The following is a 12,024-nucleotide window of genomic DNA, read 5'->3' as shown; positions in this document are numbered from 1 at the left end:
TGCCACCCATTCCCTGAAGGGAAAGCAGAGGCATTTTTTAGTCTACTCCTCACGTGCCTGTCACTGGTAAAACAGAAATGGTACCACATTTATCTGCCCTGATGAAGCTGTGAAGCGTGAAAGAGGTGTTGCCCTTTGGCAAGGGTCTGCTCCTGATTTTTGTAAGTCCCTTGTGTGAGGGCTCTGTGGTCTGCCTTATTCTCTGAACTGGCACTCTGCTGCTCAGGCTGGCAACACAGACTGTCATTGGAGGCTGTGAACAAGCAGAGTTTCTTCTGGATATGCAAGGTGGCATCTTCTCCTGGCTCTCTCTCATGCATCCAGCTATCCCTGATGGCGAGCTGGATTTGGGGGTGATGTGTCAAGCTGAGGCTCAAGGTCTGGATGCCCTGCTGTAGGCTAGCTCTCCTCTTCGAAAGGTCTATTGATATGTCTAGGTTGTCACTCTGCAGACCAGGATGCTGGTTTGGGTGGACACTGTAAACAGCAAGTGCTGTATGGGTTGGGACTCCCTGTGTGAAAAGCACTACAGGAAGAGAGTTTATCGAAGTAGAATCAGGCTAACTTCTGTGCATTTTCTGTAGGTGCTCCTATAGCTACTTTGGGCACAGTCAGACTTGTTGCAGTCTTCGGTGTACAAGACTTCCGGAGACAAATTGACTTTCTCTGTGCTTCCCTAGGAAGTGAACAAGTGGACTTGTACAAAGATTTGCCTCCTTTAATAGCCTTGTTCTTTTAGCCTTTGTCTCCTCCTCTTTCCAAGTGCATGGTAGTCCTTTACACTAAACTAAGGTACTTTACTTTTCCATTTAAATACTGAGTCTTCGTTTGGAAAGCGAGCCAGTGCTTTGTCTTTTGCCGTGCTTCTCTGCAGTTGTCTAATAAAAAACACTTTTAACTTCAGCATGACCCTGGTGATTCAGAGAGCATTGCGATATCACAGGGTTGGTGTATTTGCAGCAAGTTTGTTTCTCAGTTTTGGTTGAATGAGCTTCTGCCAATGGTGAAAAGTGAAAAATAAGGGCATTATTTGTCTGATTCACACGGACAGTATTAATATTTATCAGATGCCTGAAAGATCACTAAATATTAAAAATCACAAGTTCTTGGATAAAGAGAGTAGCCTGTGATGGGAGTCAGCGTGAGCTAGCTGGAGTGGATCTGGGCATCCTCTTTAAAAGGGAGACTCCCTTATGCCTGAAGCTACATGTAGGCAGCCTGAAAACACTTAAGCTGAAGCAAAATAGAAAACTGGATCGGTGCTTTCTGGCTGGAATACATCCTACTGCTGCAAGGGTGGGAAAGCCTCTCCTCCTTCCCGGTCTCTGAGGTTTGGCTGCGAGTCTGCTCCTTCTTGCCTCACAGCCCTTCTTTTCCCACTGGGATTCCTGAGGGTTACCTGTTGTCTGTGTGCTGTACTGCTGCCGTTTCCATCCTCAGTTTTGTGGTGTTTCTTCTGTGTGTGGGAAAACACAGAAAGCTGGCCCTGTGCGAGTCTTTGGGATGGCTGAGAGGGGGAGGTGTGAGCTCTCTGTTCTTCTCCAGCGTCCTACTTGACGCAGAAGGCAGCAACAAGGGTGGCACCAGTACCTGCTCAGCCACAGGGAGTACAACGTGCAGCACTGCTGCTTTCAGCTGTGGGTACATGAAACGGATGCCTTAGTGTGTCTGTGGTATGTAATCTTCTCCAAAGTAATTAGAACTACATGTAACATTAACCTGTCAGGTTGTATAGAAAGCATCCGAATTCTTCTTGCCTTTAGCAGTTGCTCCATTCTTAGGCATTTAGTCTGGCTGATTTGCTGATGCCAGTACTATTCTGCCTGTGCAGATTGGTCTGCAGTCATAGACGTGCCCTTGATGCCTGCAAGTGCATTTGTGTTTTGGTGTCCCTGCCTGCTGTCTCCAGACTTACTGCTGTTGCTGCCATACCTCTTGCTGTACAGGTAGCAGTTACTGTAACAGGAGTTTTCTTATGACTGTTTTCCCTCATCTCCCATACGATCTAACGCACCAGATGCTAGTTGTTGTTTTAACGTGTGTAGGTGTTGGGGTTTCACTGTTTGTTCTGAATGACTTCAGCATAAACTTTGGTTTATCCTTGAAAAGCCTGGAGCTATTTTTAGTATCTGTGGGGAGTAAAAGTGCCTCCACAGAAGTGCAACTGCACATAAGGTTAAAATATGTTTTAGCTGTCTGGTTCACCTTTGGTCTTGACTGCAGTGCCTGAAAGAGAGAAATGTACAGCACAATTAGTAGTTCTAAATCTGATTTACATTGCGTGGGCTGTGCTTTAGATGGCTGTCTCCCCAGCGTTTGGCTTTGTGACTTTGCAGTCAAATAAAAAGCTGAAAGACCTTTCAGTGGCTACTCAGTTCATTTTTTTTATATGACAATTGTTCGTCCACCAGGTTACTCACTTTTGTTTTGGAGGGGAAGGTGTGTAAAAGTACTCTGAGAAGTAAGAGCCTGGACTATAGCGTTTAGTTTAACAATCTGCATATCTTGAAGGGAAACTTCTTGATCTGTCACTTGTCGCTATTCAATTTGAATGTTTGAGTTTTTTCTTAAATTCTGTGGACTTGATTCCCCACTTTTCAGCTGTTGTCCTGCATGAAGTAGAAGTCTGCTTTCTGGAAAAGATAGTATGGTGCAGGAGTAAGATTTACCTTGCTTGGCCTCTGTATAAATTGCTTTCCAATTGTAGCAGTGAGAAAAAAATATATATTTGAAGTGCTGAATTTGAAAGGAAGATAGCTTCCTTGCTGAATTGCTTTATATTGTACACTAGGTAGCAGCGTGTACTTCATAATAAAAATTGATTCTGCATTATGGGCTGCGGTTTCATATCTGCGAGGAAAAACATTGTGCCTTCTGTATCAACATTATCTGCCAGTAAAGCCCAGCACACCTGTATTTTGTGGCTGTGCTTCCTGCTAACAGCAGGAGGCTGAGTTAAACTTACTAGCAGTGGTTGAATAGTTAAGATAGCTTGTATGATGCCTGTAGGGATGGTTGGGTGCTTCTTATCTTTCTGACTTCTTGGAAGGCAAGAGTTAAATATTGAGATGTGTTGGCTTTTTTCCAAATGTTGTGGAGTCTGGACCTGAGTAATAATTCAGGAAACACCTGTCTGCATCAGGAAATAATCTGACTTTCTCTTAAATTCATTTTAGTTATCTTCTAACAAAATTCAACACTTTGCTTTCTCTCTCCTAAAGTAAAAGCTATTTTCAGCCTCTGACCCAAATGACAGAACCAAATATTGATTCAAGATGAGTGGTGTCAGGGTATCAAGGTGCTTGGAAGCATGAAGTATCTTTCTGTTTCTTACTAATCTGTCCATGCAGGATGATGACCAAGGACTACAGAGTAGATGGGACTAACTAAACCTATACTGTCACAGCTGCTCTTCTCTCATTGCAGTTGCACGACTAAAGCAAGGCAGAGTAGCTGAGCTGTGGGAGGAGAGAAGTAGCCATGTGGACAAAAGTTACCACTCTGAAAACCATGATGCTTTGTATTTTTAATGTTAAAGTCAGAGAGTCTCTTCCCCACCACTGGGGAAAATGCCTGTGTTGGCTCCCTGTGCATAGTGAGGTTTTTCTATTGTTGTCAATTTGAGGCCACTCTAGAGTAACTTTTTTTGATTCTCCACTAGTGCATATCTTGAAAGAAAGGAAGTTTCTTGATCTGTCACTTGTGGTCATCTGGTTTGGATTTTTATTTTTTCCTCAAGGTTGTCTTTTTTGACTGTGTATGAGGTTTGGGATTAAAAAGAGGTCCATTTCAGCAAATTTGGTCTTGCCCTGGGCATTTATGGTTTTGTTGTGCTACTTGGATATATTTGTGTTTGTAAAGATTGAAAATGGTTGAGTGTATTCTGAGAAAAGTTGATTACATATACTTTTAGACTCAGATCCTTTGTCAGAAGGAACGATTCAACCTCTGGAAATAGGTAATTGCTTTTTTGCCATGTGGCTTTATATTAGTGCTTGTGTTGGAGTAATGGGAGTAGCTGCAGTTCATTTACAAGAGATCGAGTCATTATTAGAAGAATTTTGTCTGCGCAATAGAAGGTATCAGCTTGGTTCGCACGTTGCTTGTTTGTGTGATGCTACAACAGTTGGTGTGTCAGCTTGTTAGATAACATATCATCTGCACTTCTTTTTCTCAAACACTTCCATGAGGAAGCTCTAAATAAAGTTTAAAGATGCGCCCTGGACTTAGGAGTGTAGTGAGTGTGCTCGGAGAGGCGTCATTCAGGATTGAACCCCGAAGATGCTTTTTGTTCTCATATGTGTATTCAGTACTTCACATCGGTTCCCTTTTATCATTTCTGGACACATTTTTCAACAGAGCCTTCATTAGTGAGTTTGCACCCTCAGTGCACATGCCAGATTTACTATGGCAACCTTGCGAACTTTTCATTCGCAAGAGGTAAGTGCAGTATAAGCTGGAAATCTTTGTAGCCTACAACACGAAATCAAATTTAAGAGCTGTTAAGGCAGGATGGTTTATTTGCATTTTTGTTTTGTTCATATGGGTTTAGAACTTCAGTGATGCTCTAAAGAGATCTGATGCTGGAATTCTTGCTCATTTTCATATGGGAGTCTATCAAAAGAAATGCTGTCAAGTGCTTAAAATAACCAGCAGTCCCATATTGGTTTGCTCTCATTTGTGTAAATAAAAATAAGAACGAAATCATTGAACTCTTCACTTTTTCACATTTTCTGCTTTTTTTTCTGCTCCTAGACCACACTGAATAGTTTAGCTTTGGGTTTTTAGAGTAATGAACCAACGTTCGGTTTGCAGACACAGGAGGGAACAGCTTTATGTTCAAGCAGTCCACACTTGATGTACTGATGAACTGTTTTATGTATATATTTTGCTGTAGTATAAAAACAAGAAAACTTCAGATCCTAGATCCACACAAATATTCCTGCATATCTTTTCAATGGATGCAGGTGGGTTTTTGTTTGCCATAAATCCTTTAAAATGCAAAATTCTTTTTTTTTGGTTACAAATTCTGCATTAACTTTCATACTTTAGAGTTCCGTTTACTTGACAGTTAATTTTTTAGGAGTCAGTCATTTGGTTTGTATTAGGAAAATGGTGACATAACTTAAACGTAGAAATTTTACTCATGGCACTGTGTTACACTGAACTAAGTTGCTTGGAGAAAGCTTCATATTTTAAGCTGACAGATTTTGTGAAGTGTTTTAGACAATTGTATTCTGTGTGCTGCATCTTGTTACAAATGGATGTTGTGGGATAACAACCTTTTCTTTAAGAAGTGACATTCATAGAAAGATCTCTTGCTTAAATTAATCTGATTCCTATGGTTCCTTAAAAACACCAGGCTTTTGCATGTTGCTTCCCGCTTAATTTTGCAGGAATGCTCAAAGTTATAGAATCATAGAATGGTGAGGGTTGGAAGGGACCTTGAAGCTCATCTTGTTCCAACCCCCCTGCCATGAGCAGGGACATCTTCCACTAGACCAGGTTGCTCAGAGCTCCATCCAACCTGGCCTTGAACACTGCCAGGGAGGGGGCAGCCACAACTTCTCCGGGCAACCTGTTCCAGTGTTTCACCACCCTTATGGTGAAGAAAGTTCGTAGCACATGCCTTCTGTTCTTACAGCTTCACTCCATCATTTACTAGAATGTCATTTCATTAGGTTCTAAAATGAAAATAATTTATAGTTAATTGTGTAAAAGATGTGGTTTGAAAAGGAGTGTTTGGATTGTTTTGGGTTTTTTTCCACAGTGAGAGTCATAGTGTGGCTTGATATTGCGCGCTTTAACATCAAGTATGTCCTCATAATTATATTACATTATTATTACTGACCTACATTTGGTAGAAAATAAAAAAAATAAATGTTCACTGTCTTTGCAACTAGTCCTGCTTGGGTCAGAATTAAACTGATTTGTTCACCTGCTCAATTATCTGTTAGTATATGTAAATACTTAGTTGTATTCCCCCCTTTGTTTGCACATTAGGACTGCACCTGGCATTTAGGATTGAAATGAAACCTTTGTATCTTTTTGATTACCATTTTCATGTTTACTATTTCACACCCCCCAGGTACAAATAGTCCATCTGGAAAGGAAGGAAAGCCTATAGAAAATGGAGTCCTTGTGAATGAAGTCCCTGGAAAGTTGATGCATAGGTGTGTAGTCTTGCTTGCTTGCTTGCTTGCTTGCTTCCATTTCCATCCTGTTATTCAGTTGTGGACAAGCAGTAACTTGGTGTTTATGGTATTTGTTAGACGAGAATGTGTCGTGCCAGATCCAGCAGTCTGAGAGAGGTGAGGCTGCTGCTGCTCTGTGGCTCCAGGTCCAACAGTAGCAAGATGTACTCCCAGCAGGCACATGCACATAGAGTGTACATGCACACCATATGTATACATGGCCAGCCACGCAGATCATGGACACTTAAGAGCACCCATGCCAAGGCCTTGTCCTGTTCCCATCTGTGGCTGAGCAGGATGGAGGTTCACTAATGAGAATATATGTGTGTGTACAAGATGGATCCCTCCACTGGCTGGGCTCAGACATCAGTCTGCCCAAGAGCTGCCTCTGGATCCCGGTCTCCCTAGTTGGCTAATACATGGGCATACGAGCCTCTGAGGCTGCAGCCGTGCTCCAGTTGCTGGTACAGACTGTTGTATGTGTGTGTCTGCACACACAGAGCTCTTCTGCTACTCTTGTTTACATGTGAAGAAACAATTGTGTTGTAAGCAAGATACCATGGGTTTGGCTCGCATAAAGGGGAGGGCGTCATGTTGGCTAGTCCAACTTTCATACACTTTCCTAAGGCTTCTGCAGTTGTCTGCTGTCAGATGAGATGAAGTGCTGAGTGGACCTTAGTCTGACCTAGTACAGCTGCTGTTATGCTTGAGAGAGGCCAAAGGCGATCACTCTGATTATACCTTCCCAAAATCAATCTCATAATCTATGCCTTCATCTACTGTATTTCTGGAAACTAATGAGTGCCTGGGTGTACAGTTGCCAGCTTTGATGCTGGTGTGGGCGCCCTTTTTGCATTTCAGCAGCTGCACTCTATATGGTGATAGGGTTTGTAAAGGCCGATGTTGGTGATCACCAAGCATTTTTCTCTCAGGAGTGGTTGCTTAACCAAGATTTCTTTGACTAGCCTGTTACTTGTATCTGAAGACGGATACTTGAGAATGGAATGCCATCAGGGAGGATTAGGAGCACACTGTGAGGGGAGGAGAGAAGCACTGGTAACCACTGGCCTGATGATGACTGGTTAGGAGACTGATTATCACCAGGATAATGTAAGCCACTGACTTGGAGCCATGGGCTGTTGAAGTCTGTCTATGAAGTAAACACCTTATCTGTACCATGCTAAGACTGAAAAAACAAATGTCTTCAAACAGGCAGCTCAGTAACTCTTCAACATACAGCAGAGACACCGGGAAGTCACAGCACCAGAGCAGCACAGCAGAGCTGCAGAAGCCGCCTGCTGAGAAGAATTCCTGGAGACTGACGGAGGCGGACACAGCAAAAACTGGGAGGGTAAGGTCCCCTGTTCCTGCTTGCTGCACTCTCTTTCAGAAAAATCCGCAGGGTTCAGAAGATAGCTTCCAAAGACCATGTAATGGGGGTGAGGAAGGTCTGAGTGGGTTCTTGGACTCTGTGTGTGTTGTGTAGTACTGCATGGAAGTGTTGCTGTGCCCTCCGGTCCCAAAGCTGAGCCCCAGGTTTGCTTGCAGAAAGAGTGCTGACACCAAAACTTTTATTTAAGATGATGGGCCTGACCACATCAAAGTTTAAAAGAAGTGGTGAAAACCTTGCAGCTATTTCTTGGAGAGAGGTTGTGACAAATTAGGTGACCTAATGAAATCTGCCCTGCAGCGTAAGGAGCTGGAATTGACTCAGATGAATTTAAGCCAAGTTCCCACTATAGACACAAGTATCTAATCCCAGGATACCCAGGGCTTTCTGAGAAATCTGAGAGTGAGGTTCCTGGGAAAATGGCAGTTACACCTCCTAGCAGTATTGCCTGAATCCTCTGGTTAAAGATAGATCAGAGGATACAAGACATGCGGAGCAGGGATTTAATTAAAGGCTACATAATGTTGTGGTAAAAAGAGAGCGCCAAAAACTGGAACAACTCGGTGAAGTTTTTGGCTCTGCCACTGATGCTCTGTGTTACTTCATGCAGTGCTATTCCTACCCTTGCCTTCCTGTGGAAGACAAGGGAAAGAAGATGTGTGCCTGCCCTGGAGGGATGTTGGGTTTGGCACATCTCCACAGAATGCTTTGCAGCTTGTGTTCCCAAGCAGTGGCTCTTTAGAGCGCAACTGTTGTGTTTTTATGGCCTGATGCAGGAATACTGACTTTAAATAGGGGTTGAAGAAGGGGGATTGCAGGTTTTGAAACTTAATCTGCCAAATGAATAATATTTCTTTTCCTTCTGTTTTCAGGTAAAGGCAACGGTATACTGGGACTACATGAAAGCAATTGGACTCTTTATCTCCTTCTTGAGCATTTTTCTCTTTATGTGTAATCATGTAGCCTCCTTGGCTTCCAACTACTGGCTAAGTTTATGGACAGATGATCCTGTTACCAATGGGACACAGCAGTACACAAATGTCAGACTGGGAGTGTATGGAGCACTGGGAATTTCTCAAGGTTTGCTTGGTCTTACCTGTTTTAAGATTAGCTGGTTCAGGATGTTTCTAAGGCTCTTGGTTACCTTGTATCCCCAGAACTGCTGCAGCAGTTCGCTAAGAATTTGAGTGTGGGTGTTTTTTTGTCTTTGTAGAAGGTGAGTAACACCAGTGGAGAAAAAAAAAAGGCAAGCAAACAAACCTATAAAATTATTCAGTTAGTGAGTATGGTTTTCTTTAGTTTGTACTACAACAAGAATGACAGTGCTTTGGAGGGGCTGATGAGCCAGCAGTTGGTGACAAAATGTTTGAACCAGGGAATAGCTCCTTGACGTGTAAAAACACACTGTGCTAGCCTGATTCGCAGGAGCGGTTTGTCACAGGAGGCCACAGCTTGTGCTGTCTCCCTTGCAGCCACAGCCTGGCTGAGCTGTGTTCCGCTGACTGTTTGAGGGCCCATCCAGGGCACTATGGGGAGGTCAGCTTAGCAGCTTTTTATGTGTCCTCTTTGTGGTCAAAATGTGTTTGCCATGAAACCTAACAACCTAGGTACCCCACTGCAGAATTGCCATAAAAATCCTGCAATAAAAACTAAATGCCACCTGAAAATGTAGTGGTCTTTACTCGAGGAAAGTACTCAAGTATTACACAAAATTTTGTAATGGAGAAACCACTCCTTCCGTGAGAGAAATTTAGAGTTTTCACTGATGATTTTTTTTTTTTCAGTTATTTGGAGTAATTGCTGAGTCTACCTGTAGTGAAACCCAGTTCACAGGATTTAGAAACATGCTAATGCTAAGTGATGACAAAATGAAGGAAAATGTTTTGTGTGAGAGGTGGAAGCAGTTAAAAACAAGTCGTCTTTTCTAGGTATTGCTGTGTTTGGCTACTCGATGGTTGTGTCAATAGGGGGAATATTTGCCTCACGACACCTGCACCTTAACCTGCTGCACAATGTCCTCCGGTCTCCAGTGAGTTTCTTTGAACGCACACCTAGTGGAAATCTGGTGAACCGTTTCTCTAAGGAGTTAGACACCATTGACTCCACCATTCCACCAATCATCAAGATGTTCATGGGCTCGACGTTTAACGTCATTGGGGCTTGTATCATCATTCTGCTGGCCACACCTATAGCTGCTGTCATTATTCCACCTCTGGGACTTGTCTACTTGTTTGTGCAGGTAGGGTGTTTTATCTGGGGGCACTAGAACTAGCAGTCACTTATCCTCTGTTATTTAAGACAGTTCTTTTCCGACTCTGCACTGGGATGGATTTTTATGTGTTTGACTTGAGTCATGCTTGACTGACTGTGCTTTGCGTGGTTTATTGATTAGCTGATGTTAGCAGAGCACTTCCTTCCTTTGTGAAGTGTAGAATGACTTCTGTGCAGAAGGTAGTCCTCTAATACCGAAGCAGACTTATAAAAATGCCCTTAGATTTTTGAGGCAAACTTTGTATAGCTTGTTGCTCAGAACTGAAATACGGAAAATGTATGGGCTTTTCTAAAACTTGCTTCCAAACAAAAGAATAGCCTTTAGGAGGGGTATGTGTGTGTTGCTGATGTGCCTGTTTTGTCAGAATATTGTTTACAGAGCAAGAGAAACAATATAAGCCTTTGACTTCTGTCTTGTGTGCTTGCTTTACTCTTGCTTTACTCTTAGAAATCTAGCAGAGCCCGTACGGATCGGAGAGAAGAAGCTGGGTTTTCACTTTGACTCTTGAATTAGTGAATCTATCAGGCTCCATTAGTAAACCTTAAAGGCAGTAATATGTGTGGTTTTTGTACTGTTGAACTAAGCTTGCAAAAAAGAGAAAGAGGAGAAAACGGCTGTTGTGTGAGATGGTTTGATTGGTGGCTGTTTAAAAGACAGCAGAGTGTGTGTAATCATTTTTTAGGCCTAAAAGTGTTGGAGAAGGGATGTATTCCCGTATGTAAGTTGAATCTCTGTTACTAGCAGCCCAAATGGCAGGGAAGCTTCTTAAAATTCCCTTTGTCTTTTCATACTCAGTCTGAATCACAGAATCACAGAACGGTAGGGGTTGGAAGGGACCTGTGTGGGTCACCCAGTCCAACCCCCTGCCGAAGCAGGGTCACCTACAGCAGGCTGCAGAGGACCTTGTCCAGGCGGGTCTTGAATATCTCCAGAGAAGGAGACTCCACAACCTCCCTGGGCAGCCTGTTCCAGTGCTCCGTCACCCTCAGAGGGAAGAAGTTCTTCCTCATGTTCAGATGGAACTTCCTCTGCTTCAGTTTGTGCCTGTTGCCCCTTGTCCTGTCGCTGGGCACCACTACAAAGAGTATGGCCCCATCCTCCTGACACCCACCCTTCAGATGTTTGTGAGCATAAATTAGGTCCCCTTTTTTGGAGAAGAGATGTAACCATAATTTTCATAATCTGATTTGCAGAGATTTTATGTGGCCACTTCTCGCCAGCTCAAGCGCCTTGAGTCTGTCAGTCGTTCTCCTGTATATTCTCACTTCAATGAGACTCTTCTGGGAGTCAGTGTTATTCGAGCATTTGAGGAGCAGAAACGTTTCATAAAGCAGAATGATATAAAAGTGGATGAAAATCAGAAAGCTTATTATCCAAGCATTGTTGCAAACAGGTAACACTGGGGCTGAAATACTGAAAGGCAGTTATATAGGGAGGGCGTGGTTCTGCTGCCTGTACTCCTTACCAATCACATCTCTCAGCCTGTGTGGATATATCTGTTTCACAGATACTTCGCTAAACTAAGGCAGGAATTTATGCACCTGAAAGGTTTATTGATTTTGGATGTCACAGAATCACAGAATCACAGAATCACAGAATAGAATCACAGAATCACAGAATCACAGAATCACAGAATGTCCCTAGGTTTGCATGCTGCTGGAGCAGAATCACAAATATCTTGTGGTTCTTGTGTCACTGGAAGCACACAGATGCCGTATTACTAGTCTTTTCAAAAACAAGATTTGTGACAGGACGTTGGTTGGCCACATGCCTATTCTCTGTTGGTGAGTTACCAGAAAGATGCATTACGTTTTTCGGTCTTGCAGGTGGCTGGCTGTCCGTCTGGAGTATGTGGGGAACTGTATTGTCCTCTTTGCAGCATTGTTTGCAGTGATTTCACGCAACAAACTCAGTGCAGGACTGGTTGGCCTCTCAGTGTCCTACTCACTGCAGGTAATTTCACCTTTGTGTGGTGTTTTTTGTTGTTGTTGTTGTTGTTGTTTTTTTTTTTTTTTTTTTTTTTTTTTTTTTTTTTTTTTTTTTTTTTTTTTAAAATAAAAGCTGTGAATTGTAAGACTGCATCAGAAAGGAGGAATCTTGCTCCGGCTTTCGAGGGAAAACTAATGTAGGGAACAAGGAAGAGAACCAGTTTATAACTGCAAATAGCA

The 12,024-nt window shown here is 42.8% G+C and overlaps 1 protein-coding gene across 1 annotated transcript in view; it reads left to right on the top strand.

The window, feature by feature from the left end:
* LOC104331056 (ATP binding cassette subfamily C member 1 (ABCC1 blood group)) overlaps window positions 1-12,024 on the top strand; it is a 55,305-nt gene that overhangs the window by 35,264 nt on the left and 8,017 nt on the right. The window contains exons 20-25 of the mRNA XM_075436960.1: window positions 6,089-6,173; window positions 7,407-7,545; window positions 8,457-8,664; window positions 9,513-9,823; window positions 11,050-11,249; window positions 11,683-11,809. Of these exons, the coding sequence (XP_075293075.1) occupies window positions 6,089-6,173; window positions 7,407-7,545; window positions 8,457-8,664; window positions 9,513-9,823; window positions 11,050-11,249; window positions 11,683-11,809 (1,070 nt within the window). The remainder of the gene's footprint in view (window positions 1-6,088; window positions 6,174-7,406; window positions 7,546-8,456; window positions 8,665-9,512; window positions 9,824-11,049; window positions 11,250-11,682; window positions 11,810-12,024) is intronic.

Source organism: Opisthocomus hoazin, chromosome 15 (assembly GCF_030867145.1).
Source record: "Opisthocomus hoazin isolate bOpiHoa1 chromosome 15, bOpiHoa1.hap1, whole genome shotgun sequence".
In the NCBI taxonomy this organism is placed as follows: domain Eukaryota; kingdom Metazoa; phylum Chordata; class Aves; order Opisthocomiformes; family Opisthocomidae; genus Opisthocomus; species Opisthocomus hoazin.
This window is presented reverse-complemented; position numbering and strand designations above follow the sequence as displayed.